Genomic DNA, 26,723 nt, shown 5'->3' with positions numbered 1-26,723 from the left:
GGTATTTAGCTGATGGCCCAAGACAGGAAGCATGGAGGCAGACAGTTTCAAAGCCCATCGGATGAAATGAGTAAGACCCCACAGACAATCAAGGAGGTTGAAGAGCAGGGACCGGCTGGGTTGGTTACTCATTTGGCCGCGAGAAGAACGAGAGAGGTTGAGAAGGCAGCACTTATTTCATGGCTCGGTGGAAAGATCATGGGCCTGGGAGTCCGAGGATCTGGATTTTAATTCAAGCTCTGTCCATTGCTTGCTGCGAGACCTTGGGCAAGTCACTTCACTCCCCTTTGCTTCAGTTTCCTCAAATGTAAAATGGGGATCGAGTACCTGTTCTCCCTCCTAGACTGTGATCACCATGTGGGACAGTGACTATGTCCAACCTAATGAACTTGTACCTACCCCAGAGCTCAGAACAGTGTATGACCACAATAAGTGCTTAGCAAGTACCAAAAAAAAAAATAAGATTGTCTCCTACAGGTGGCCGCTGACAGTCACATCTCCTGTTTTGGGGCCCAGTGTGCCCTTGCTGCGAGGGATCAGGTGTCTGCCAGCCTCTCGGTCGCTTCCTCCTCGCTGGGATTCGGGGCCCAAGAGGCACGGGGCATGGGGGGAGGGGATAGCCCTGCCACCTGCCACATTCACATAACGGGCCTCCTCGACTGGAGGGTCATGAGCCTCTCTGGCCAGGCAGCGGCGGGAGACGTGGGGTGAGGGTAAGGAGAGAGAGCCAGGCCTGGATGCTCAACTAGGCAGCGGGAGCCGCTCCAGTCCCGGTTGGCCCTGGATCAATGAAAGCTGTCGTGGGGCCCTGAAGTGGCTGGAATGTGGCTCCCATTCTACTGATCGCCCCGGAGGTGGGGTTGCCGTGACTCCAGCCAAAGGACAGTTATCTACACGTCATCCAGCCCGCCGGGACCTGGCTTATGACTTTTTCTCTCTGTTCCCCCGCCACTTCGATTCAGATCCAGTCTCTTCACCCCAGTTGGTTTCGACAATACAGAACAGGAGCTCTGTGGGAGACGGGGAGGGGGAGAGGGAAGGAGGGAAAGAGAGACAGAGAGGGAAGGGGACGTGGAGAGGGAAAGGGTGGGAGGGAGGAAAGAGGCGGAGAGGAAGAAAGATAAAGGAGGGAGAGAATTTTGTTTCAACTATTGCCTCTCATAGATTTCCCAGCTCTGTTAACTCTAAGAAATGAAGTCTGAACCCTCTGCCATACTTGGTTACCAGAGATAAGAGTAAGATGATGCTTTGAATCTCATATAGTCCTCAGCTGCAAAGGATCCCCTGTCTGTGATATACCTTCCCCTTCTGGGTCTAGTCCCTTTTTTTGTTGTTTTTTTTACTTTTAATGGTATTTGTTAAGTGCTTACTATGTGTCAAGCGCTGTTCTAAACACTGGAGTAGATAGAAGTTTACCAGGTTGAACACAGTCCCTGCCCAACCTGGGGGCCACAGTCTAACTTGGAGCAAGGAGGATTCAATTCCCATTTTACAGATGAGATAACTGAGACCCAGAGAGGTTATGTGACTTGCCCAAGGGAATAAAGCAAGGAATCGGCAGAGTTGGGATTAGAATCCAGGTCCTCTGACTCTTCTGTTGCTTGGTCTGCTCACACCTTACTGAGTGGAGGAGGAAGACGGGGGCATGGATGAGGACTCCTCTGGTCTCATCCTCAGTGGTGGTCAGAACCAGAGAATCCTAAAATCTTGAAGCTGAAAGAGTCCTCCAAAGGTCGTGTGGTCCAGCCCACTGCCTCCAGCCAGACAAATGCCTGACCCATCCAAGACCAGAGGGATGCCTCTTCTCTTTTGTAAGATGCCCAGGGAGGGAGACTACAGAACATCACTTGGCAGCTGGTGACACTCTTTCTTTGCCCCCTTCCAACACCAAAAACATTGATCGACTGACATTTCAAGATGGATGGGGCAGTCTTCCTCACTCAGCTCTCTCTCTCTCTGCACTTTACATATGCTTTCTCTCAGTCCGCCCAGATCTACGACCCTGGGGGCAGAGAGCTGGGCGCAGGAGACCGTAGGTGAGGTAGATGGGAACTTGGCAGCAGGCTGGAAGACTGTAAACTTGTGGTGGGCAGGGAATGTGTCGCTCAAACTCAGCTGTATTCTCCCAAAAGCTTAGTACAGTGCTCTACACACAGTAAGTGCTCAATAAATACTATTGATTGATTGATAATCTCTGGGGAATCTGGATGCCCGCAGTCCGGGGCAGGAGGAAGTAGTGTTGTCTATTGGATACAGCCCAGGCTTGGGAATCAGAAGGACCTGGGTTTTAATCTCGGCTCCACCACTCATCTGCTGTTTCACTGGTAGGACGAGTCACTTAATTTCTCGGTGCCTCAGTTACCTCGTTTATAAAATAGGGATTAGGAGTGTGAACCCCATGTGGAACATGGACTGTGTCTAACCTGATTAGCTTGTATCTAATCAGCACTTAGAACAGTGCCTGGCACACAGTAAGCGCTTAACGAATACCATAAAAAAGAGGGGGTCCATACTGGATTTAATATCATGGTCTAACATCGGGTCCTCTCCCAGATCCTTCCTTCCAGTGACGAGCTGTGGACTCTGACAGCTTTCTGGAATCAAATGGTCGGTTTGTCATCGTCTCTCACCTCTCACTGCACCTTCCCTACCCTGAGTCATTTTCAGCTTGAGGCTCCCAAAGTTGGGGGGGAAGGGGTGAGCAGAAAAACACCTGTGGCCAGTCCTGATCCCAGCCTGTTCTGTGGGCTGAGCTGTGAAAAACATAGAGATCAGAGGACACCATCCCCCAGCCACCCATCTTTGGGACCTAAGCAGTGGAGGAGGGTGGGACCTTTCACTTTTGTTTCAAGTTTTCCACCTCCCCCTCCTGCAAAACCACAAGCTACTCGAGAAGCAGCGTGGCCTAGTGTATAGAGCCCGGACCTGGAAGTCAGAAGGTCCTGCATTCTAATCCCAGCTCTGCCACATGTCTGCTGGGTGACCTGGGGCATGTTGCTTAACTTCTCTTTGCCTCAGTTACCTCATCTGTAAAATGGGGATTAAGACTGTGATTCCAAAGTGGGACATGGACTATGTCCAACCCGATTAGCTGTGTCTTCCCAAACACTTAGTACAGTGCCTTGCACATAGTAGATGCTTAACAAGTACCATAAAAATTCCCTTGTCAATCAATCGTATGTACTGAACATTTTCTGTGAGCGGAGCACTGTACTGACTGCTTAGGTGAGGACAGTAGTGTTAGTAGACACGACCCCCGCCCTCGAGGGGCTCACAATTTAATGGAGAAGAGAAACAATAAAATAAAGTATAGAAAGGGGAAGCAATTGAATATAAAGGCATATACCTAAATTCTGAGGGGTGAGGAGGTGACCCCTTATTAACAGTTCTGTTGTACATTAACGTCTTCTTATTCTCCATGTCCTCCTTCTCTCTCTCTCTCCTGTTCCTTCCTCCCCTCTGGAATCTCCCCACCCTGGGTTGGGGTCCTCAACTGAGAGGGGTCAGATGTGCCCAAGGGAGCGAGGGCGTTAGCCGGAAGAGGATGGCGGTGGGGGGCTGAGCGGGAGCCTCCATGCGTCCTCGTCCTCAGCCATTTCTCCCGATCACAGCTGCAGATGTGAGTTCCGTGCCCGGAGCAGGGGAGGATGAGTTAATGGTAGGAACAGCTGGCCGGAATCTTCCTCGGATCGCTGATCAAAGCCCAGGCAAACTGCTTTGGGGTCCTCTGATTACCCCCTCCCCACCCCTGGCATATCCTCACTTTTGCCTTTGTGTGCTCCTTTTTGGCTTGAGGAAAGGGAGGATTTTAGCAGACCCAAGGGTGATGGGGAGCCAGGATGATTGGCACTTCATAATAACAAGTAATAATAATAGTATTAAGCACTTACTATGTGCCAAGCACCGTACTAAGTGCTGGAGGAGATACAAGATCATCTCGTCCTACACGGAGGGTCACAGTTTAAGAAGGAAGGAGAACAGGTATTGAACCCCCATTTTGCAGATAAGGGAACTGAGGCACAGAGAAGTGAAGTGATTTGCCCAAGAACACACAGTTGGGTTTGTGGTGGAGCCGGGATTAGAACCTAGGTCCTCTGAATCGCTTGCTTGTTCTCTTTCCACTTGGCCATGCTGCTTCACGAAACTTTCCCATCACAGTCAACAACATGCCCCTCAATCAAACCAATAACCATGGCTTTTTCTCTGACACCTATCTCTTTTTCAATGTCCATTGTTCATTCTATCTCCGGATCAAGTAGGTTCTTCCTCTACCTACTGAGAGATCAACTTGATCTGCAAAGTTCGCTCCTCTCACTCCAGCCTAACCTCGTACCTAAGTTTCGTCTATCCTGCCGCCGACCCCTTGCCCACGTCCTCCCCGCGGCCTGGAACTCCAGTCCCGTTCCTATCTGACAGTCCACCATTCTTCCCACCTTCAAAAAAAACACTCCTCAAATTAAATTTCCTCCAAGAGGCTTTCCCTGACTAAGCCCTCTTTCCCTCTTCCTCCCCTCATCTACGTACTAACGGATGGTGTGTACCCCTTAATAATAGTAATGATGGTATTTATTAAGATTTTACTATGTGCCAGGCACTGTACTAAGCACTTGGATACCTCATCTCCACAGGACTTATGTGTCTGTCCTAATACTCTTTCCCCTACCTATAATTTATTTTAAAGTTGGTCTCCCCCTACAGACTACAGGCTCCTTGTGAGCAGGGATCTTATCTACCAACTCTATCATACTGTCCTTTCCCAAATGCTTAGTACAGTTCTTTGCACATAATAAGAGCTCAGTAAATACCATTAACTGATTGGGGGAGTACAATACAATGAAGATGGTAGCCATGATCCCTGCCCAGTCCAGTGGAACTTCCAGTCTAGTGGAGGAGTTTACAATCCAGTTACCAAAGACTAGAGATTTTCAGGGATCAGTAGCACACACACACAGAGTTTCTGCTGCTTTCCTTACATTCAGATGTCGGCCCTTCCACCTCCTAAGCCAGGATGTGACTTGAATCCAACTGATGGCCATTTCACTTTTCTTCTGGGCTGCAGAAATAAGGTTGCGGTGGCGATTTAACTAAAATGTTGTTTAGTGCGGGCTCTTGGTCACATTCCCTCAGTACTCTCATCTGCCAGAAAAGCTTTTCTTCTTCCCTTTTATTATTTTGTTTGTTTTTATTTTAAAGCCCAAACTTTTCATTCTCTTCCTCCCTTTATTTCGGAGGCCCGGCATTGATCCCGCCGGTGTCATTCCACCTCGTTGCCCACCTCTGGAACCCTGCCCGGCTCCAGCCGTTGCAAAATCGACCCCTAACAATTTCCTTCTGACAGCTCCGACGAGAGCAAACGTTTCCGAAGAGCCGAGAGCCCAGAAATTCAATCAGCGGAAAACCTACTGTGTGAAAAAGATTTGCCGGGATTGCAGCCTCCCCGCTGGGCAGAATAGCAGTCCGGTTACCATAAATCCTTAAGAAGGGAGTCATTTGGGTAAAAAGAGAAACAAAAGCTAGTTTAGACGGGCTGATTGAAGTCAGGCATCTTGACTCCTTGGGGAAAACGGAAGCTGGGGCTTGGGCTGACTCGGTCCATTAGCCAGAGCGGCCGGGGCCAATATCTTCCTGGACGGTGGAGCCAAAGAGATTACCCAGCTGGAATGGTGGCTGTGTGTCCATTTCTGTCCTGGTCTAGTTTGTGTGCCTCTTTACAGGGCCTTGGAGTCAGAAGGTCATGGGTTCTAATCCCGCCTCTGCCATTTGCCTGCTAAGTGGCCTTGGGCAAGTCACTTCACTTCTTTGTGCCTCCATTTCCTCATCTGAAAATAGGAATGAAATACTCTTTCTCCCCCTCAGATTGTGAGCTCCAAGTGGGACAGGACCTGTGTCCATTGTGATTGTGTTGTATCTACCCCAGTGCTTAGTACAGTGCTCGGTACTTAGTAAGCACTTAACAAATGCCACAGTTGTGGTTATCCCTAAGAAGGGCAAACATCAACCTTCTTCCCTCTGCTGGTCCAAAACCATCCTGTTTCTCTCCCGTGCCCTTATAAACCTGGGTGCCCTTTCCAATCTGTGGGACTTGGTGGCAGGGGCTGAAAACGAGGGAGGCTGGACACTAAAATAAAAATAGGGAACATAAAGGTGTCCACTACAATATTCGTACCCACAGAGGAAGACCAACTGAAAACTGGACTGCCTGGTATCCAGCTGAATGCATGGCAGAGGCCTCGGTGGGGAGGGGACAGAGAGATCTCAATAGAGTCCAGTCCATGCTCCCTAGTTTCTAGCTTAAGTTCCGGGATCTTGGAGCACAGGCAGATCGGTGTTGGCAACTGAGGAAATTGCATTTTGAGAGTGAAATCCCAAGCCAGCTGGTATATGTTAACCTGACTCCGCCTCCCCCTTCCCTGCTCCCTCCCCACCCCTCTCCACCCGCCCCCTCATCGCCTCGGCTTCGTTTCCTCCCAGATAATTAGCCAGCGCTCGCACACCAGAAAGTGCAGTGCAGCTTAAGTCTTGGAGACTTCGGCCCGGGAGAGGGCTGGGGCCATACAGTGAGCCAACGTTGATTATCGCTCTGACAGATAAAAATAGTTGGGAGAAATCTAAGGAATTTTAATTGCCGCTAAATCCTCTTTGGAGGCTGGAGAGAAGGAGGCCTGTTGCGAGGAGGCTCTTGAAGGCAACACTCGAAGGATGAATCGCCAAGACCGAGAGCATCTTTGTGTGTAACTTTTTCATCTCTTTTCCCTTTCAAATTCCAGTGGGAACCAACTTCAGTCTAAGCCGGGGGAAAGTCTAGAAGATGCGTGATCTTTCCGAAGTGCTGGGTTCACAGTTTTGGACCCATCCTTTCCCCCGGGTCATATATTCAGGGACCCAGATGTTCAACTCTGCAGCAGAAAGCTTTTTAAAAAATAATTTGTTTCATGTCCCAAATGGCCTGCTGATTCAAGAGCTCAGAGGAGGCACTGTAGTTGCCTTCCACTTGTCTTTTTTTTTGTTTCTTCCTGGGGTAGAAAGGGAGTTTACTCCTCAAACTCTCTCATGAGTGGCACCTTACAATCCAGATGCCTCTGGCCATCCCCAGTTCAGAGTGAGCCATCACCGAGTCATGAAATCACTGTACTGTGAGATAATCAGGCCAGACTACTGGGGAGTTGTTGTTCTGGCCTATCCCTAGAGAAAAGTAAAAATAGAGGGGTTAAAAACTGACTCAAGGTTCCCCCTGCAGTTAACTGTCAAACTTAAGAATCCAGGATCCAGATTCTCTTTCATGGTGATGCCATGGAGACTGCCTGTGGTCATGGGGTGGGAGGAGAAGGGCGGTGCTTAAAACATAGTAAGTGCTTAAATATCACACTGGTTTATTATTATTATTATTGAATAGAGGGGGATGGAGGGTTATTTTTCTTGTGCATTTTCCTCTTCCTCACCCTCTATCATTTGGTGAGTGTGCAGCATTCTCAGCACCGGTCTGTGTTTTCTAGTAGAATGGGAAAAGGAAACATGCATCAGGATGCAGAATTTATTGCCAAGGAAATAATGAGAACTGGCTCTCTCTCTTTCTCACTCCCTCCTCCCTCCTCTTCTTCTCCCTTTCCCCAGTCCCCCAGTTAGAGGAATGCTTGTGGCATCTCTGCCTCTTGGCATCAGAAGGATTTTAGGTTGGAAAAGAATGGAAGAGTTTCAGGGTCAGATGCTTGTAGGTCGGGAAGGGAAATGTGGGTGGCTGTTGGTAGAAGCATGGGTGAAATGCAATGGAAGCAGTCAAGTCCCAAGGGGCAATCTGAGCCAGTGACATGGAGGCCAGAGGAGTTACGCTGTGTTGCGTGCACACAAACACAAACACACAAATGCACACAAAACCATTGTGCGTGTGTTGGGGTCACCGTGAAGGGAAGAGAAGTGATTGGGCTGCAAGGTCAGGAGGAGGAGGAAAAGGTAGGGAATCAGTCATATTTATTGAGCCCTGACTGTGTGTCGAGGATTGTACTAAATACCTGGGAGAGTACAATATAATTGAGTTGGTAGACAAGTTCCCTGCTCAAAAGGAGTTTACAGTCTAGAGGGGAGACAGACATGAAAATAAATTATAGAGATGTACATAAGTACTGGGGGACCGAAGGTGGGGGGGAATAAAGGGTATGAAGCCAAGTGGAGGAGGAGGAGAGGAGACAGCCACGGATGGGAAGTCCAGAAGCCATCTTGAATGCTCAGGGCTGTGCCGTGGGCTATGCTGAGGCAGGAAATTCGTTCTTCCTCGGGAATCCTGCTTGAGAGATAATTCCCACCCCCATTCTGCAGGGAGTGTCCTGGGAGGATCCAGGCCTGAATTCCCCAGTGACACCTCCCTCTGCCCCCATTCCCAGCCCCCCGGAGCCTTCTCCTCCCCGCCGTCCAGAACTTGCAGATCTCCCACATAGAGAGAGACGGAGAGAGAAGATGGCCAAGTGTCAGAGCTTAGGGCTGAATTCTGGGCAGCTTCTGCCAGTCTGACCTGCAACCTGTCATTCCTGGTCTGCCTGATGGGTGGTGGCAATGGGGACGAGGGCAGAGCAGCTTCGTGTGTCTCGGCTGAATTTTCCCCAGAAGGAGTGAGTGACTTCCACAGCCTGAGGCCTCATCTGGGCTTTAGACTGGATGCTGTCAGTCCCGTATAAGCCAGTGGTCCAGGGATGGCATCCTTGGCCCGCTGCCGGTCCCACCCTTCCTGGGGTCCTGGCTAGGGGTATTGCCACGTATTATGGGAGCTATTGAATTAGAAGAGGCAGACAAGGGAGAGAAAGGTAGTGGGGCCCCTGAAATGGTAGGAGGTCAATTTTTTTGGCAGATAAAAACACTCCCTGTCTGTCATCAGAAAGGGAAGGGGCTGCAATAGCCAATGAATTGGGAACTGGAGAGGAGCACTGGCTGACAGAGATAAGGATTCTGACTATTAATGGAGAGAGAGATGAGCACCTTGAACGTTAATTGAGAGAAAGAGAGGGAGAGAGATGAGGACTCTGAAAGAGGAGGATTCTGAGCCCTGACTAAGAGAGAGAGATAAAGACTCCAAGAACTGTCTGAGAAAAGAGGAAGGTTCTGAGCAATGACTGAGAGATGAGGACTCCAAGAGCTGTCTGAGAAAAGAGGAAGATTCTGAGCAATGACTGAGAGCGAGATTAGAGCACTGTCTGAGAGAAAGAGGAAGAATCTGAGCACTGGCTGAGAGAGATGAGGACTGAACACTGGCTGAGAGAAAAAGGAAGATTCTGAGCACTGAGAGATAGAGAGAGAGAGAGAGAGAGAGGAATTCCAAGCACAGGCTGAGATAGAGCAAGATTCTGACCACTGTGAGAGAGAGAGGAAAAAGGGTAAAAAATTCCACAGGTCCAGCATCCTCAGTGATCTCTGTCATTCAATCAGTTAGTGGTATTTACTGAGCGTGTGCGCGGAACCCTGTACAAAACTCTCGGCGAGTACAAGAGAGTAACTATAAGTGATCCCTGCACTCAAGAAGCTCAGTCCTGAGATACAGGGTGTTTAGGGTGTCATGGAGGGAGAGCTAGTTCAGAGGCTTGGGAGGGACCGAAGAAATCACCCCAAGGTGTTTGAGTGGAAACAGATTTTCCCTCTCCAAACCCTATGTGTCTGGCTTGGAGCTAGGCTGAGATGTGGCTGCAGCATCAGGGTGCCTTCGCCTGTCACCTGCTGTAGTCTTACCGGGACCCTGGAAGGTGGCCCCCCTTGAAGGGGAGGCTGGTGGTCTTCAGAAGCTGGAGCCAGGAAGGATTCCTCAGGAGGACTAGAAACTGCCCAGGGACAACCGGGCAGAGCAAGAAAAATAACCTGGGGCAAGGGGTGGGCTGAAAAATGAAACCTGGGGGATGGGGTGGGGGCGGCTGGGGCTTCCTTGTTTGTTTGTGTTAAATAAAGCCTGGGGTCTGAGGCTGTGGGAGGTCCATTCTCTTTAGCCTGGATTATCGTGGAAGGGGGTTGGGTTGAGGATGCAGACTGGGAGGGAATCTTCCCTGGGTAGGAGTTTGGCTTTGTTTTCTGACCCTGGTAGTGTAGTGGTGACTCCCACCACATAACTGCGAGATCAGCGAACAACAGTCCCTCCGTCATCATCTGTCCCGGAGCCAGAGGACCCGGGTTCTCCTCCTGCCTCCCCGACTTACCTGCTTTGTGACCTTGGGCAAGCCATTTAACTTCTCTGTGCCTCAGTTCCCCCATCTGCAAAATGGGGACTCAATAGCCCATTTCCCTCCCACTTGAACTATGAGCTCTATGTGGGACCTGATGATCCTGGGTTCCCTGGGGGGGTCCCACTCTGACTGCCACAGTTCACTGAGACTCTCTGGGACCCTCCTCTCCCCTCTCTTGTTTTTCACCATTGAAGGCTGAAATGATAGTAGTGGTAGTAGTTGTAAATAACGATAACAATAAATAATTGTGGTATTTGTTAAGCGCTTACCATGTGCCAGGCACTGTACTAAACATTGGAGTGGAAACAAGCAAATCAGGTTGTATCCAACCTGTCCCTCATGGGGCTCACGGTCTCAATCCCCATTTTACGGATGAGATAACTGAGGCGCAGAGAAGTTGAGTGACTTGTCTACGGTCATGTTGCAGACAAGTATAATAATAATAATGTTGGTATTTGTTAAGCGCTTACTATGTGCCGAGCACTGTTCTAAGCGCTGGGGTAGACATAGGGGAATCAGGTTGTCCCACGTGGGGCTCACAGTCTTAATCCCCATTTTACAGATGAGGGAACTGAGGCACAGAGAACTTAAGTGACTTGCCCACCGTCACACAGCCGACAAGTGGCAGAGCTGGGATTCGAACTCATGAGCCCTGACTCCAAAGCCCGTGCTCTTTCCACTGAGCCACGCTGCTTCAAGTGACAGACCCAGGAGTAGGAACCCACGACTTTTCCCAAGTTCGTGCCCAGTCTACTCCACCATGCTGCTTTTCACAATAGTAAACTCACCCGTGCTGGGCAACAGCGGCATGGGAGAAAATCGAGGGCGGAGACTCAGGTTTACTGCAAGGAAGGAGACAGTGGTAAACCGCTTCTGTATTTTTGCCGAGAAAACTCCGTGGATCCACTACCGGCATGAATGCGGACAGAGGTGGGACGTTCTGGGAGGGAAGTGTCCACGACGTCGCTGTGGGTCGGACACGTCTCGACAGAGTAAGATAACAACAACAGTAGCAGTAATAGTATTAGGAGGAGGAGGAGGAGGAGCAGTAGGTGACTACCTCAACATTTAGTATTCATTCAATAGTATTTATTGAGTGCTTACTATGTGCAGAGCACTGTACTAAGCGCTTGGAATGAACAAGTCGGCAACAGATACAGTCCCTGCCGTTTGACGGGCTTACAGTCTAATCGACTAGTAGAGCGCTGGCGCATAGTAAGTCAGACACATCTTGACAGAGGAAGATAACAACAACGGTAGCAGTAATAGTATTAGAAGGAGGAGGAGCATTAGTTGACTACCCCAACATTTAGTAGAGTGCTGGCGCATAGTAAGTGCCTAACAGATACCGTTAAATAAATTGTGGGGAGAACTGTGACCTCTATCTTGTTGGGAGAGGGTTCCCGAGCTGGACTGAAGCAGGGGAATGGAGAGGAAGGTTCAGCTAGAAGGTTGGCCTGGCAAGAAGAAAGAGAGGGAGTTGGAGAATAGTGGGTTAAGAAAATAGGTAGGTGGGGGGGTGGCAAACGGTGGTGAGCCTTGAAGCCAGTGATGAGGAAGCTTTGTAATAATAATAATTATAATAACGGTATTGGTTAGCACTTACTATTTGCTAAGCACTGTACTGAGCGGACAAATCCGTGGACAAATCAAAGGACACAAGTAAATCAGGTTGGACACGGTCTCTGTCCCACGTGAGGCTCAAAGTCTCAATTCCCACTTTACAGATGAGATAACTGAGGCCCAGAGAAGTGAAGTGACTTTCCCAAAATCCCAGAGCTGACAAGTGGCTAAGCCGGCATTAGAACCAATGGCCTGCAGATTCCCAGGCCCTTGCTCTATCGATTACGCCACACTGTTTCCCTTGTTTGTTTCAGGGAGTCACAGGAAGCCAGCAGAGGGTTTTGAAGAGAGGCGAGATGTGGCTGAGGAATGTTTCTGGAAGAGAGGAGAGGCAAGGAAAGGGTGGGGCTGCTTTGTGTCCAAATGCAATCTGAGCATCTAGGGGAAGAAGTGACTTTGTCCAACTCCAGAGGAACAGAACTCCAGGGATGCCCTTCTGCCTGCTCTGCCACTGTGCTGGCACCGTGCTCTAGTGGGAAGAGCACGAGCCTGGGAGTTACAGGACCTGGGTTCTAATCCCAGCTTCACCACTTGTCTGCTCTGGGACGTTGGGTGAGTCGCTTAACGTCTCTGGGTCTCAGTTCCCTCATCTGCAAAATGGGGATTCAATTTCTATTCCACCTTCTACTTAGACAGTGAGCCCTCTGTGGGACCTGATTACCTTGAATCTACTCCAGCACTTAGTACAGTGCTCGGCACATAGTAAGCCCTTAAGAAATGCAACAATTATTAATTATTAGTCTCGTCCCTGGGAATTCTGGGGGCCAGTCCATTTGCCCCTGTGTTTGGGGAAGAGCTCAACTGCTGAAGAATTCCCTGGGTCTTTGAAGGCTGTTGTTTCCTCTTTAAAGGTGATTTGGCTGGCCACTCCCCTTTCCTCGATTTACCACCCCAGTGTCTCCCCGAGAGGCAAACATTCCTGGAATACGTTAGCTGCAGTGAGCTATGTAGGTCTCACCCGTTGGCTTTGAAAGCGTGTGGCCCTCACATCTGTTAGCTCTTAGCCAGCAGAATGACGGACCGAGAACCGTCGGGGAGGTGGACGAGGACGGTGTCACGTTCGGGAGCATGAAGTCTCAAAGACTGAAAAACAAAAACACACAAACCCCCTGGATTTGCTTGCTTCAAGGTGGCCCCGGGAGTCTGAGTGAGGGAATGGGACCAGGTCCCGGAACCTCTGCAGTTGAAATAATTTTGTAGTTGTTAAGTGCTTACTATATGCCAAGCACTGACCTGAGCGTGGAGTAGAGGAAAGCTAATCAGGTTCCATTGGGAATTCACAGTTTTAAGTAAGAGGTGAGAACAGGTATAGAGTCTCCATTTTGCACATGAGGTAACTGAGGCACAGAGAAATGAAGTGACTTGTCCAGGTTGACACAGCAGGCAAGTGGCAGAGCGGGGATTAAAACCCAGGTCCTTTGACTCTCAGGCCCATGCTCTATCCACCGGACTGCGCTGCCTCTCTTGTCCTCCTGATTGTTCGTTGTCACCTCTCATTCCAAGAGCCGGAGCCTAACCCTATTATTCCCCCCAACTTTAAAGTCTTACTGAAGGCACATTTTCCTTGACTAGGCCCTCCTTTCCTCTTCTCCCACTCCCTTCTGCGTCACCTGACTTACTCCCTTTAATCAACCCCTCTCCCAGCTAAGTTTGTTGTCAGCAGGAAATGTATCTGTTCACTGTGGTAAACTCCCGAGCACGTACAGCATGTACAGTACAGTGCTCTGCACGCAGTAATAATAAAAATAACGATGATGATGGTATTTGTTAAGTGCTTACTATGTGCCAAACACTGCACTCAGTAAATGCAACTGAATGAATGAAAAGCCTGGAAGCCCAGAGATCACTTCTCATTGCTGGACGCCCGTTACGGCATCTCTAGTGCTCGCCTCTCCCCTTGCCGCTCACTATTTGTACATCCTCCTCTGGTCTCTTGCTCTTCCTGAACTATCTTCTCCAGTGCAACCAGCCGTCTCCCGCAAGCTGCCCATCAGCTGGCCAGAGGCTAGCCCAGAATGCCTGTCCTCCTCATATCAGAAAATTATTCTTCCTGTCTTATAAGATTTATTGAAGGCTCATCTCCTTCCAGAGGCCTTCCCCGACTAAACCCTCTTTTCCTCTTCTCCCCGCTCCCTTCTGCGTCGCCCTGACTCGCTCCCTTTATTCATCCTCCCTCCCATTCCCACAGCACATATGTACATATCTGTGATTTATTTATTAATATTAATGTCTGTCGACTGTAAGCTCACTGTGAGCAGAGAATGTGTCTGTTTACTGTTACGTTGTACCCTCCCAAGCATTTGGTACAGTGCTCTGCACACAGTAAGTGCTCAATAAGCGTGGCTCAGTGGAAAGAGCCCGGGCTTGGGAGTCAGAGGTCATGGGTTCGAATCCTGGGTCTTCCACTTGTCAGCTGTGTGACCTTGGGCAAGTCACTTAACCTCTCTGTGCCTCAGTTACCTCATCTGTAATATGGGGATTAAGACTGTGAGCCCCACGTGGGACAACCTGATTCTCTTGTGTCTACAGCGCTTAGAACAGTGCTCTGCACATAATAAGCGCTTAACAAATACAAAGATTAATAAATACGACTGACAGACTGACTTGGGAAGGAGAGAGGGGCCGGAGGCATCAGGTGGGTGGGGGGGCAGCCACACTGGACAACGCAAGTGGTGTCCAAGGTGGGTGAGCTGGGCGGGCATGGGTTCACTGCCCCTCTCAGTCCTGGATTCAATCAATCCATCAATAGTATTTACTGAGTGCTTAGTGTGTGCAGAGCACTGTACTAAATGCTTAAGAATCCTACTGCAAAACGCTCTCTGTTCAAAGAGCAGCATTTGCTAGAGGGGAACAGAGAGAGAGAGAAAAAAAAAGAATGAGAATGAGAATGTATGTGGGGAGAGTTAGAGCAGCGTGGTTTCCTTCTCTGAAGATCTTTGAGTAACGGGGGATTATTTATTTCTTCTAAAATGCATTACCCACACCTGTACCTCAGGATTGTCTGTCTTCCAGAGATAATACATGTCATAATCCTCTCACCATGAAAGAGCAGATTTAATTGGCAGCTGATGAATCATCACTGTCTGTATGTCACAAAAAGGTAGGAATTGCTGTCAACAGCTTCCTAGCCAATTGTCAGCTCACAAGCCTTTAAGACAAGTATGCTAACCCCAAACCACCAACAAACACCCCCCTCCAAGATATAATTGGGGTGGGAGGGGGAAAGATCATTACTGAAGTGGCACATTGAGAGAGAAATCGAATTAACCTAATTTCAAGATAAGTAGGCAGAATGTTTCCTCTGACAAACAACTCAATGGAAAAGATGTAAAAGTCACATTAATGGTTATTTTTTTATCCAAAAAGGAAGAATAACAAAGAATAGTTGGATATTAATTTATAAAATATTAACCATTGGCTTTCTCTTTTTGAAAGTCTCCCTGTCCCACCTCCCTGCTGGTGATAGAGAAACTGCTTGAAGGAAAACTTTTTGATCCATGTGGGCACTGGTTTGCTTTGATATGAAGAAAGAAAAGTGGTGGGGTTTTTTTGTTTGTTTTTAAAGGAGAAACTTGGGAAGGTAAAAGGATCCAGTGTTTGGTACTTGGTTCTTTTCTTGGACTGTTTCTCAATCCTCAGCCAGGGTGGAGAGGGAGTTATTGGGTGAAGAATTTTCCTGGATGTTAAGTACACTTCAGGCTGAGTCCTCCTGGTAGCCTGTGAGAGTGCTGGAGGGAGGCAGTAGAATTTATTATGGATTTACTATTTGCAAAGCATGGGACTAAGCACTGGAAGAGAATACCCCGGTGGAAATTAGATAAGATCCCTGTCCTTGGTGGGATGGGAGTAAAGGGGGAGAGAGCAATTCCTGCAGAAGACCTTCAGCTCCACGGTGTCGGTTGTCAGCTCATTTGAAATATCATCCCAGACTAACCCCCACTTTTCCTCATCTCCCACTCCCTTCTGCCTCACCCTGACTCGCTCCCTTTGCTCTTCCCCCCTCTCCCCACCCTGTAGCACTTATGTATATATCTGTAATTTTATTTATTTATATTGATATCTGTCTCCCCCTCCTCTTTCCCCCTCCCTGCCCCCCACACTGCCCACTCTAAAAATGTGAGCTCATTTTGGGCAGGGATTGTCTCTCTTTATTGCTGTATTGGACTCTTCCAAGCGCTTAGTACAGTGCTCTGCACACAGGAAGTGCTCAATAAATACGATTGATTGGATGAATCAATCAGTGGCACTTATTGAGTGCTTTCTGTGTGCAGAGCACTGTACTAAGTACTTGGAAGGGTACACTACAATAGAGTTGCTAATCACGATCCCTGCCCAAAAAGGAGCTTAGAGTCTAGAGGAATCAGCTTGGCCTACGGGAAAGAGCACAGGTCTAGGAGTTAATAATGTTGGTATTTGTTAAGTGCTTACTATGTGTAGAGCACTGTTCTAAGCGCTGGGGTAGGCACAGGGGAATCAGGTTGTCCCACGTGGGGCTCTCAGTCTTAATCCCCATTTTACAGATGAGGTAACTGAGGCACAGAGAAGTTAAGTGACTTGACCACAGTCACACAGCTGACAAGTGGCAGAGTTGGGATTCGAACTCATGACCCCTGAGTCCAAAGCCCGTGCTCTTTCCACTGAGCCATGCTGCTTCTCTAATCCAAGTTCTGATGAGTGACCTTGAACAGGTCACATGACTTCTAGGTGCCTCTCTTTCCTCATCTGTAAAGTGGGGATTCAATGCCCATTCTCCAACCTCCTTGAATTGTGAGACCTGTGTAGGATGGGGACTTCACCTGCCCTGATTATCTTGAGTCTACTCCAGCACTTTAGTACAGTGCTTGGCACCTAGTAAGCACTTAACAAATACCACTAATATTATTTATTAGTTGATGACTGCTTTCCTGAAATACTTCGGAGAGGAAAAATTTCCTCTGGATGGGAGCACCTTTTCTTTACCAATTTACAGTCCTGCTTGAGAGGGGGATTTTCCTGACAGAAGGGAAACTCACTGAAGGAATAAAGGGTAATTCACCCTATAAAAGTTTTTGAATATTATAATTTTAAGTCCTCTTCCTTAATCGCACTAAACTCCTATGTAGATATACTTGAGCAAGCTTTGTTCTCCTCTCCTCTGCCTTCTCCTCTTCCACACTTCTGTCTTCTCCCTATTCTCCCCCTCCTTACCCCACTCTCTTCCCATTCTCCCCTTCTTTCTCCATCCCCATCCCACTTTCTTCCCATTATCCCATTCTTTCTCCCTCCTCATCCCACTTTCTTCCCTTCTCCCCATCTTTCTCTGCCTCTCCCCACTCTCTCCCCTTCTCCTCCCCATATTCCCTCTCACCCCACCCTCTCCCACTTCCCACCCTATTACTCTCCCTCCATGTCACCCTCTCCCCACTCTGCAACTCTCTCTCTCCTTCCTCCTACCTGTATTCCCTCCCACTCTCCCCACTTTCTCCCAAGCTTCTCCACCCCCTTCCCACTCTTCCATTCTGTCTCCCCTCCCAAACTTTACTCCCTCCCACCCTTTCATCTCAACTCTCTCCCCACCCCCACTCTATTTCCCTCCCTCCACTTCACTTTCTCCCCATTCTCCCCCTCACTGTTCCTCTTCACACCCCACCCTCTCCTCTCCACCCTCTCTCCTCCACCCTCTCCTCTCTAGCCTGCTTACCCACTCTCTAAATGACTAACCGAAAGCAATAGATGTGCGGAACAAAAGTGATTTGGAATTTCCAGCAACACCTTTTAACCCCAGAAAACCCATTTTCTAATTAACTTTGGCAGCCCAATGTGTGTCTCATTAACATTTCAATATTCTGTAATTACCACCAGGCAAGTAGTAAAGATGTGCTTGTTTTTGCTTTGTTTTCCCTGCAGGATCCATCTGGCGAGGGTTACAGAGAAACAATCAGCGAGGATCATTTTCGCCTAGAAGGTACTTCCATGATAATGATTCCTTAACAAGTCCTTGGTCAGAGAGAAAGGTGGGGTCTACAGCACAAGGACAATTCCCAGAGGAGAGGAGGGTGAGGAGAGTTTTGGGCCCCACCCCCCACCAAGGAATGTTGGAAGTGGGTTTTTTAAAAATGTTTTTTATTAAGCACTTACTTTGTGACGGGTATTAAGTGCTGAGGTAGATACAAGATAATCAGATTGGACACAGTCCCTGCCCCACATGGAGCTCACAGTCTTAATTCCCATTTTACAGATGAGGTAATGCGGCATGGAGAAGTTAAGTGACTTTCCCAAGGTCACATAGCAGACAAAGTGGTGGAGCTGGGATTTGAACCCAAGTTCTTCTGATTCACAGGCCCGTGCTTGTTTCACTTAACCAAGTTGCTTCTCTGATCTAGTGTTTCGGGCCTGCTGTCAGTCAGATGGGTGGGGGATGGTGGTGGCTTCGGTACGGATTTAAGCTGATTCTCGCGACAGATGAAATGCCGATACAGAGAATCGCTCAGTTGACGCTGTCAACTCCCTTTCCGTCCACATCACTTTCCAGTCTTGCTCTCTGGTCCAGGTCGCTATGTGGGGGAGAGACAGAACCTTTCCAGGAAGAGATCCTGCCTCCTTAGAGCGGAAAAGGGCATTACCCAAATGGAGGCCCTTTGTCTTTAATGCTTCAGTGCTCAAAACAGCGGTTCCCTCCACAGCTTTCTTCTCTCACAGAAAAGTCAGATGGGGAGAAGAGCGTGGGAGCCAGGCTTGGGTTAAAAATCGAGTGCATGGGCCCAAACCTTACATGGAACTTCCAGCTTCAATCAGAAAGGTGTGTGAGTTAGGAAACCGGCGATTGTTTTTCCCAGTTGACTCTAAGTCAGAAATCATTTCACTGATGGACGAAGGAAGCCGGTGTGCCCAAAGAAGTGAAGGATGGTTTGGCCCTTGGGACCCTGCTCTGTGTTGATGGCTTCATCTGAGGAGGTGAATATGCAGAAGCCCCCTGCCACAAAAAAACCAACCCCTCTGCACCCCCTTCCTCCCCACTTCTCTAGCTGATGCAGTGACTTATTTGTTCTCTGAATTCAGTTTAGCTCCCAGGCACCATTTCTAAGCACTAGTTGGAAAACATTGTTCGAGAAGCAGCATGGCCTAGTGGATAGAGCGCGGACTTGGGAACCAGGAGCTGGGTTCTAATCCACTGTTTGCCTGCTGTTCAATCATATTGATTGAGCACTTTATTGAACACTTACTGTGTGCGGAGCACTGTACTGAGCGCTGGACCTCAGTTACCTCTTTTGTAAAATGGGGGTGAAAACTGTGAGGTCCATGTAGGGCAGGGACTGTGTTCCGTCTGATTAGCTTATGTCTACCCCAATGCTTAGTACAGGCCCTGGCACATCATAAGCGCTCAACAAATACTATATGAAAAAGATTCTGCCTCTCCTGGGCTCTCCCACGCACCTGGTACAGTTCTCTGCTCCGAGCGTGCAAGAGCTTGATAGACATTATTGATTATAGATATTGATAGGGTGCATCTTGAAGTGCCAGGAGGAGAGGATGGGAAGGGGGGAAGGAGGGATGCAGAGCTGTCTGGCAGAGGGGCCCAGGGTGTGGCTGAACAGATGGGAAAACCAAACAAAGTCGGGGGGGAGGGGGTTCTCCCCAGCTGGCCAGAGGCAGGTCTTTCAGGAGGTCAGGCAGGTGGTCCATCCCAGACCGTGACTGCCGGCTGGGGCTGTGAGCGCTGATCCCGCATCCCTGTGTAGAGGGGCCGGAGGAGCTTACTGAGTATATGGGCGGGCAGGGGGATCTTTTCCCAGGCACCTGCAGCCAGGGAGGGGGCATGACCCTCCTCGACCTCAAAGTTGATGCCGAGGACAGGCTCTGGCAGGACCTAATTAGCTTTGTATCTGATTATTTGTTCTTCTGAGAGACAGAAAACATCTTCCTTCTCCCTGCCATCTCGGACTCTGTTGACAGTAATAATAATTATAATAATAGTGTTGGTATTTGTTAATGTTGGTATTTGTTAAGCGCTTACTATGTGCAGAGCACTGTTCTAAGCGCTGGGGTAGATACAGGGTAATCAGGTTGTCCCACGTGGGGCTCACAGTTAATCCCCATTTTACAGATGAGGTAACTGAGGCACAGGAAAGTTAAGTAATAATGTTGGTATTTGTTAAGCGCTTACTATGTGCAGAGCACTGTTCATTCATTCAATAGTATTTATTGAGCGCTTACTATGTGCAGAGCACTGTACTAAGCGCTTGGAATGAACAAGTCGGCAACAGATAGAGACAGTTCTAAGCGCTGGGGTAGACACAGGGTAAGTGACTTGCCCACAGTCACACAGCTAAGTGGCAGAGCTGGTATTCAAACCCATGAGCTCTGACTCCCCAGCCTGGGCTCTTTCCACTGAAACACACTGCTGTACTAGATGTCAAGCACTGTGCTAAGCACTGGGGTCTATGGAAGGGAATCATATCAGACATAGTCCTTGGCCTGTAAGCGGCTCACAATCTGAGAGATAGGGAGAGGAGACATTTGATCCTTGTTTTATAGATGAGGAAACTGAGACCCATAGAGAGGTTAAGTGATTTGTCTGAAGTCTCACAGCAGGCCAGTGGCAGAGCCGGGATTAGAACCCCGGGCATACTGAGTCCCAGATCCATGTGCTCCCCATTAGGCCATGAGGCCTCCCCAGTGGGTGCCCCAGAATTCCCTGCATATCCCCTAGAGGCTTCAGAGAGTAGTAGGTTTAAGGGGTATGAGGACCTTTGGACAGTCCATGCCAAACCCGTCTCGGGGTCCGGCACTGCAATTTCCTGTCCTCCCGTCTCGATTCTCTCCACCCTCAGTTAGGCACAGGTTGGTAGCAGTTAGTTTGTAAGGGGTGGGCTGGGGTTGTGGGTAAAATATCATGTTGAGGCAGATTCCCAGGACTCAGCTGGGCTGCAGATCGTAGTTGGGAGATGCTGGGTTGTTCCGATCACACGTCACCCTCTCTGATTTCAGGGAGAAACCAGATTTTCAAGCCTGCCAGGTAGCTGAACCAATCTTTCCAGCTTGGAAAATCACAAACACACATGCACAAACACACACACATATTTTCTCTCTCTATAGTGGTCCCCCTCAGGTAAATGAGTAAAAGTGGGTGAGCAACTCACTGAGCAAGGAAAACCTCATCTTGAATCAAGAAGTAGTGAGGTCTAGAAGGTAAAGCACAGGCCTGAGAGTCAGAGGCTCCAGATTCTAATCCCATCTTCACCAATTGTCTGATTTGTGACCTTGGGCAAGTCACTTAACTTCTTTGAGCCTTAGTTACCTCATCTGTAAAATAGGGATTAAAACTGTGAGCCCCAAGAGGGGCATGGACTCTATCCAACCTGATTACCTCGTACCTTCCTCAGCGCTTAGGATAGCCCTTAGTAAGTGCTTAACAAATACCAATGGAAAAAAAAAGGGAGATCTCAACTTTTAGTGACAAGGCCCAAGCCTCAGGGTCTCCCGTGACTCCGGATCATCGGGTCTGGACGGAAAGGTCACCTGACATGATGGGTGAACAGATGGCGCGTCTTCCTGAAACCTGGTCCAGGGCTCTGCTCTCCTCCGGCACTCTAGAAACAGCTACTTCTGCTCTTGATGTGGTTAGGAAGTTGGGAACTAGGAAATGAAGAGGTTGGTTCAACGCTAGGTCCCCCAAGCATCCCCAAGCATTTAGGGCAGTTTGGGGCTTGCAATCAATCAATCAATCGATCATATTTATTGAGCACTTACTTTTTTATGGTGTATGTTAAGTGCTTACTATGAGTCAGGCAATGTACTATGGCTCTGGGGTAGGTGGTAGATACAAGCTAGTCAGGTTGGACAGAGTCCATGTCCCACGTGGAGCTCACAATTGTAATCCCCATTTTTCAGGTGAGGTAACTGAAGGACGGAGAAGTTAAGTGACTTGCCCAAAGTCACATAGCAGACAAATGGTGGAGCTGGGATTAGAACCCACGTCTTCTGACTCCCAAGCCTGTGCTGTTTATATTGAGCCACACTGCGTCTCAATAAATGCTGGCTTTTATTGAGCATTTACTGTGTGCAGAGCACTGTACTAAGAGCTTGGGAGAGTACAGTAGAGTTGGTTGACCCAATCCTAGGGACAACCACGTACCCCAGGGCCCAGGAACCCCACTCTGAAAATAGCCCTCCAATCCCACATACACCTCACTGCCATCTTCTGAGGGATGAGGCCCACGGGAGGCCAACGGGCAGGGCAGAGAGTCAGGAAAAGGTTCCCTGCGGCCTGAAAATTACAGGAAGAGAAATCACGAAATGCTGCTTTGGTTTTTCCATCTCCAAGTTCATTGCCTTTTCAGGACGGTAGCTTTGGGAAACGGGGTGGGAGCAGGGGTGACTTCTTTTTTTTATGAAAAGGCCATCTGAGACATAAAGATAAAAAGAACTCTCTGAGCGGCCCAGAAAGGAGCTGGATTGAACTCCTGTGTTGTTATGTAAAGCTTGATCAAATCCTCTCGTCTTAACAGACTTAACTAGCCAACAGCAAAAGGCTCTGGATTCTGGGATTAAGATTGTATTTGGTAAGAGGACTGAAGCATTAGTGCTTCCTTTTGAACTCCAGAAAGAACAAAGTAAACATCAAAAGCCTTAAGCCGCAGAGCGGATTGTTGACTCGGGGTTGAAGCATGAACCCTATCTCCACCGACTCTGTTTACTGAGGCCCCCCATGGCCGAGGAACAGTGGGAGTGGATTTGTCCCTAGAGGAAAGGTGGAAGTGGAATTGTCCATCTTGGGCCAGCACCTGGCTTCCATCCCCCTCTCTTCCCTCCTCTCCAGGAGGGGGTCGGTTTGGGGGTCTCGCTGATGTGGCAGGTGAGCCCCTTCTGGAAGTAAAGGGTGGACGAGATTAAAACTGGGGTTCCTCTTGCTCTCTCTCTTTCGCTCATCAATCGATCCATCAGTGGGGTTTATTGAACTCTTACTGTGTGCAGAGCACTGTACTAAGCAGCATGACCTAGTGGCAAGATCCCTGGTTTGGGAGTCAGAGGACGTGGTTCTAATCCTAGCTCTGCCACTTGTCTGCTGTGTGAGTTTAGGCAAGTCACTTAACTTCTCTGTGCCCCAGTTACCTCATCTGTAAAATAGGGATTAAGACTGTGAGCCCCACAGGCTTTGTATGTACCACAGAGTTTACAACAGTGCTTGACACATAGTAAGGGCTTAACAAATACTATTATTATTAAGGTTCAAGAAGAGTTTGGATAAATTCACTTAGGACAGACATAGCAGTTATGATCTATGTATCGTATATATCTATTCTTATAGGTATAAGTATTACACATCTGGCAGTCTCTTATTACACCTCTCTAGACTGTAAATCATTGTGAGCAGGGAATGCGTCTCATATTATGTTGTGTTCTCTCAAATGCTTACTACAGTGCTGTGCACACAATAAGCTGTCAATAAATATGATTGACTGATGACAGGGTGAGAGGTGGGTGGTGATAAGGAAAAGCCAAGATTAGTGACTCGATGGTCCATCCCTAACCAGGAGACTGAATGGCCACGGGGGCAACCATCTCACTGTCCTTCCAGCCTGACCCCAGGTCTCCCCATCTTCAGGGTTCTTTGACAACCCCACTTCCTTCAGGAGATTTTCATCAATTGCTTTTGCTCTTCCCAGCTACCTCCTCAGCATAACCACCAGCTGCCCTTTTATACAGATGGATTGATGGGCTCTAATATTGAATAGCAGTACTAATAGTACTTATTGAGCACCTACTGGAATGTGTCTATTGTTATATTCTATTCTTCCAAGTGCTTAGTACAGTGCTCTGCAAACAGTAATTGCTCAATAAATATGAATGAATGAGTGAATACTGAGTGCGATGCACAATATTAAGTGTTGGGAGCAGAAGCAGAGGACACACTCCCTGCCTACAAGGAGTTTGCCCTCTAAAAACTTTAGAGTGTAAGGAGCTTGCGGGGGGGTGGGGGGGAACTATTGAGATAGAAATATAGAAAGCAGTCGAACCAGAATAAATCCAATTGAATGCTCAATTGAAGAGTCATAAAAATCCACATGCTGAAAATGGCCTTGGGTAAATAAGTACCAAAGTACAAGCAGCACGGTCTAGTAAAAAGAACGCGGGCCTGGGAGTCAGAGGACCTGGGCTTTAATCACAGTTCCATCACTTGCCTGCTGTTTGACCTCGGGCAAGTGACTTAACTTCTCGGTGCCTCAGTTACCTTATCTATTAAATGACGACTAAAGCTGTGAGCTTTAAAGTGTGTGGAGTGGGTCCAACTTGATTATCATGTGTCTACCCCAGCACTTAGTACAATGCCTGGCACATAGTAAGCGCTTAACAAATGCCATCACATCACATCACTTACTACAATGCTTGGCATACAGCAAACACTTAAATTCTGTTAAAAAAGGTGCAAGAGGTAGCTGAAGAGCCGTATTTAGCTATCCACCTTCTCATTCTCGTTTTTCTCCTAATTATAGATAATTTTGCATCAGTCTCTCCAGTTAGATTGTAAGCTCTGTGGGTAGAACAGAGAAGCAGCATGGTCCAATGGATAGAGCACAGGCCTGGGAGTCAGAAGGACCTGCGTTCTAATCCCAGCTCTGCCACTTGTCTTCTGTGTGACCTTGAGCAAAGTCACTTAACTTCTCTGTGTCTGTTACCTCATCTGTAAAAGGGAGATGAAGACTTTGATTCCCACGTGGAACAGAGACTGCGTCCAACCTGATTAGATTGTACCTACCCCAGCAGTTAGCGTAGTGCTTGATACATAGTAAGTGCATAACAAATACCATTATTATTAGGAAGTTATGTCTTTTTAGCTCTCTTGCACTCTCTCAAATGCTGTATAGGAGCTCAATAAATCATCATCAAATGCCGTCGAGTCGTTTCCAACCCATAGTGACTCCATGGACACAGCCTCTCCCAACTCCTGCCATAAAGTCATTCCGGTACGTGTATCCATAGAGCCCAATAAATACTGTGGATTAAATGAGATGCCTTTGGGTGCCTTCGTCAGAGACTGAAAACCGAACCCAGTAGATCATCGGTTGGATGATGTTGGCTTTGGTCTTACTTTCTTGAAAGCGAGTTCCACGTCAGTCAGCTGGTTAATGACCTCAGCCGGTTAATGACCCACCCATGGACAAATCTGACTCTTGCTGGCCTGAACTTTTCAACCAGGATCTGGAAATCTTAGATTTGGACCTCCTGAATCAGGCCCTGAGTAGGATTGGTGAACATATCACCGGAGAAGGTCAGCCCACACTCACTTGGTGGGTGTGTGGAAAATTCATTCATTCATTCAATCATATTTATTGAGCGTCTACTGTGTGCAGAGCACTGTAGTAAGTGCTTGGAAAGTAGAATTTAGCAATAAATAGAGACAATCCTTGCCCACAACAGGCTCACTGCCTAGAAGGGGGGAGACAAGCATCAAAACAAATAAACAGGCATCAATAACATCAATATCAATAAATAGAATGATAGATATATACACATCAATAATATAAATAGAATTATAAATATGTTCATATATACATAAGTGCTGTTGGGGGCTGGGGGTAGAGTAAAGGGAGCAGGTAGGGGTGATGGGGAGGGAAGGGGGAGTTGAGGAAAGGGGGGGCTTAGTCTGGGAAGGCCTCCTGGAGGAGGTGAGCCTTCAGTAAAAGGGCTTTGAAGTGTGGGTGGTAATGAGACTAAAGAAGGGACTGGAATCCATCAGGGTTCCTACAGACCCATCCATCTCTTCTTTCGATAAGTCACACAGCATCACATCCTCCTTCAACAGGGAACCAATGTCCTCAGGTAATTAGTAGCTGGGAAATCAATCAGTCATTCAATTAATCAATAGTATGTATTGAGTGGCTACTGTGTGCCAAGCAGCATGGCTGAGTGGAAAGAGCCTGGGCTTCGGAGTCAGAGGTCATGGGTTCGACTCCCGGCTCTGCCACTTGTCAGCTGTGTGACTGTGGGCAAGTCACTTCACTTCTCTGTGCCTCAGTTACCTCATCTGTAAAATGGGGATTAACTGTGAGCCTCACGTGGGACAACCTGATTACCCTGTATCTACCCCAGTGCTTAGAACAGTGCTCTGCACATAGTAAGCGCTTAACAAATACCAACATCATTATTATTATTATTCTCTGTACTCAGTGCCTAGAAGAGTACTGAAGAGTTAGAGAACATGATTCCTGCTCTGAAGCAGTTTATAATGTGGGAAGACAGACACAAAATTATTTACAGGCAGAAGAGACAGGAAAAACAGATGGCAGGTGAGTCAGTGTTTAAATAGGAAAATAGTGTGGTTAAATGGAACCGGTACAGGCCTGGGAGTCAGAGGAATTGAGTTCTAATCCCAGCTCCAATATGATCCTGCTGTGTGATCTTGGGCAAGTCAATTAACCTCTCTATGTCTTAGTTTTCACATCAGTAAAATGTGAATTCACTACCTGTCCTCCCCCTTTCCTTAGACTGTGAGCCGGGTGGGGGACAGGGACTGGGTCCAATCTGATTATCTTGTATCTACTCCAGAACTTGGTATAGTGCTTGGCACATAGTAGACACTTAACGAATACCGCAATATTATTATTAATAGTAGTAGTAATTGTAGTATTGGTAGTATTATTATTGTTAATAATAATAAATAGCAGGGGATGTAAGTTGACAGGGGAGGGTATCGGTGCCTAAGTGTGCAATTGGGATAGAAGGTTGATGAGTGGAACTTGGGGAGATGTAACCAGGGGAGAAGAAAAATTAATGGAGGAAATATGATTTCAGAAGGACTTCAAAGATGAATTGTGGTCCAGTGGATTTGGAGGGGAGAGAATTGCAGGCGGGAGAAAGATGGAGGATGCAGACCAAATGGAATCAAATGGAATCAGGGCCCTATGCCACTTTTCTGGCATCTATGGG

General features: G+C 48.0%; 1 protein-coding gene across 1 annotated transcript in view; it reads left to right on the top strand.

Annotated features, from left to right (window-relative positions):
• Positions 1-26,723, top strand: part of NKD1 (NKD inhibitor of WNT signaling pathway 1) — an 86,988-nt gene that overhangs the window by 39,804 nt on the left and 20,461 nt on the right. Inside the window, exon 4 of the mRNA XM_029074389.2 lies at positions 17,703-17,760. Within this exon, the coding sequence (XP_028930222.1) occupies positions 17,703-17,760 (58 nt within the window). The remainder of the gene's footprint in view (positions 1-17,702; positions 17,761-26,723) is intronic.

Source organism: Ornithorhynchus anatinus, chromosome 11 (assembly GCF_004115215.2).
Source record: "Ornithorhynchus anatinus isolate Pmale09 chromosome 11, mOrnAna1.pri.v4, whole genome shotgun sequence".
Classification (NCBI taxonomy): domain Eukaryota; kingdom Metazoa; phylum Chordata; class Mammalia; order Monotremata; family Ornithorhynchidae; genus Ornithorhynchus; species Ornithorhynchus anatinus.
Note: the sequence above shows the minus strand (reverse complement) of the source record. Positions and strands in the feature narration are given on the sequence as shown.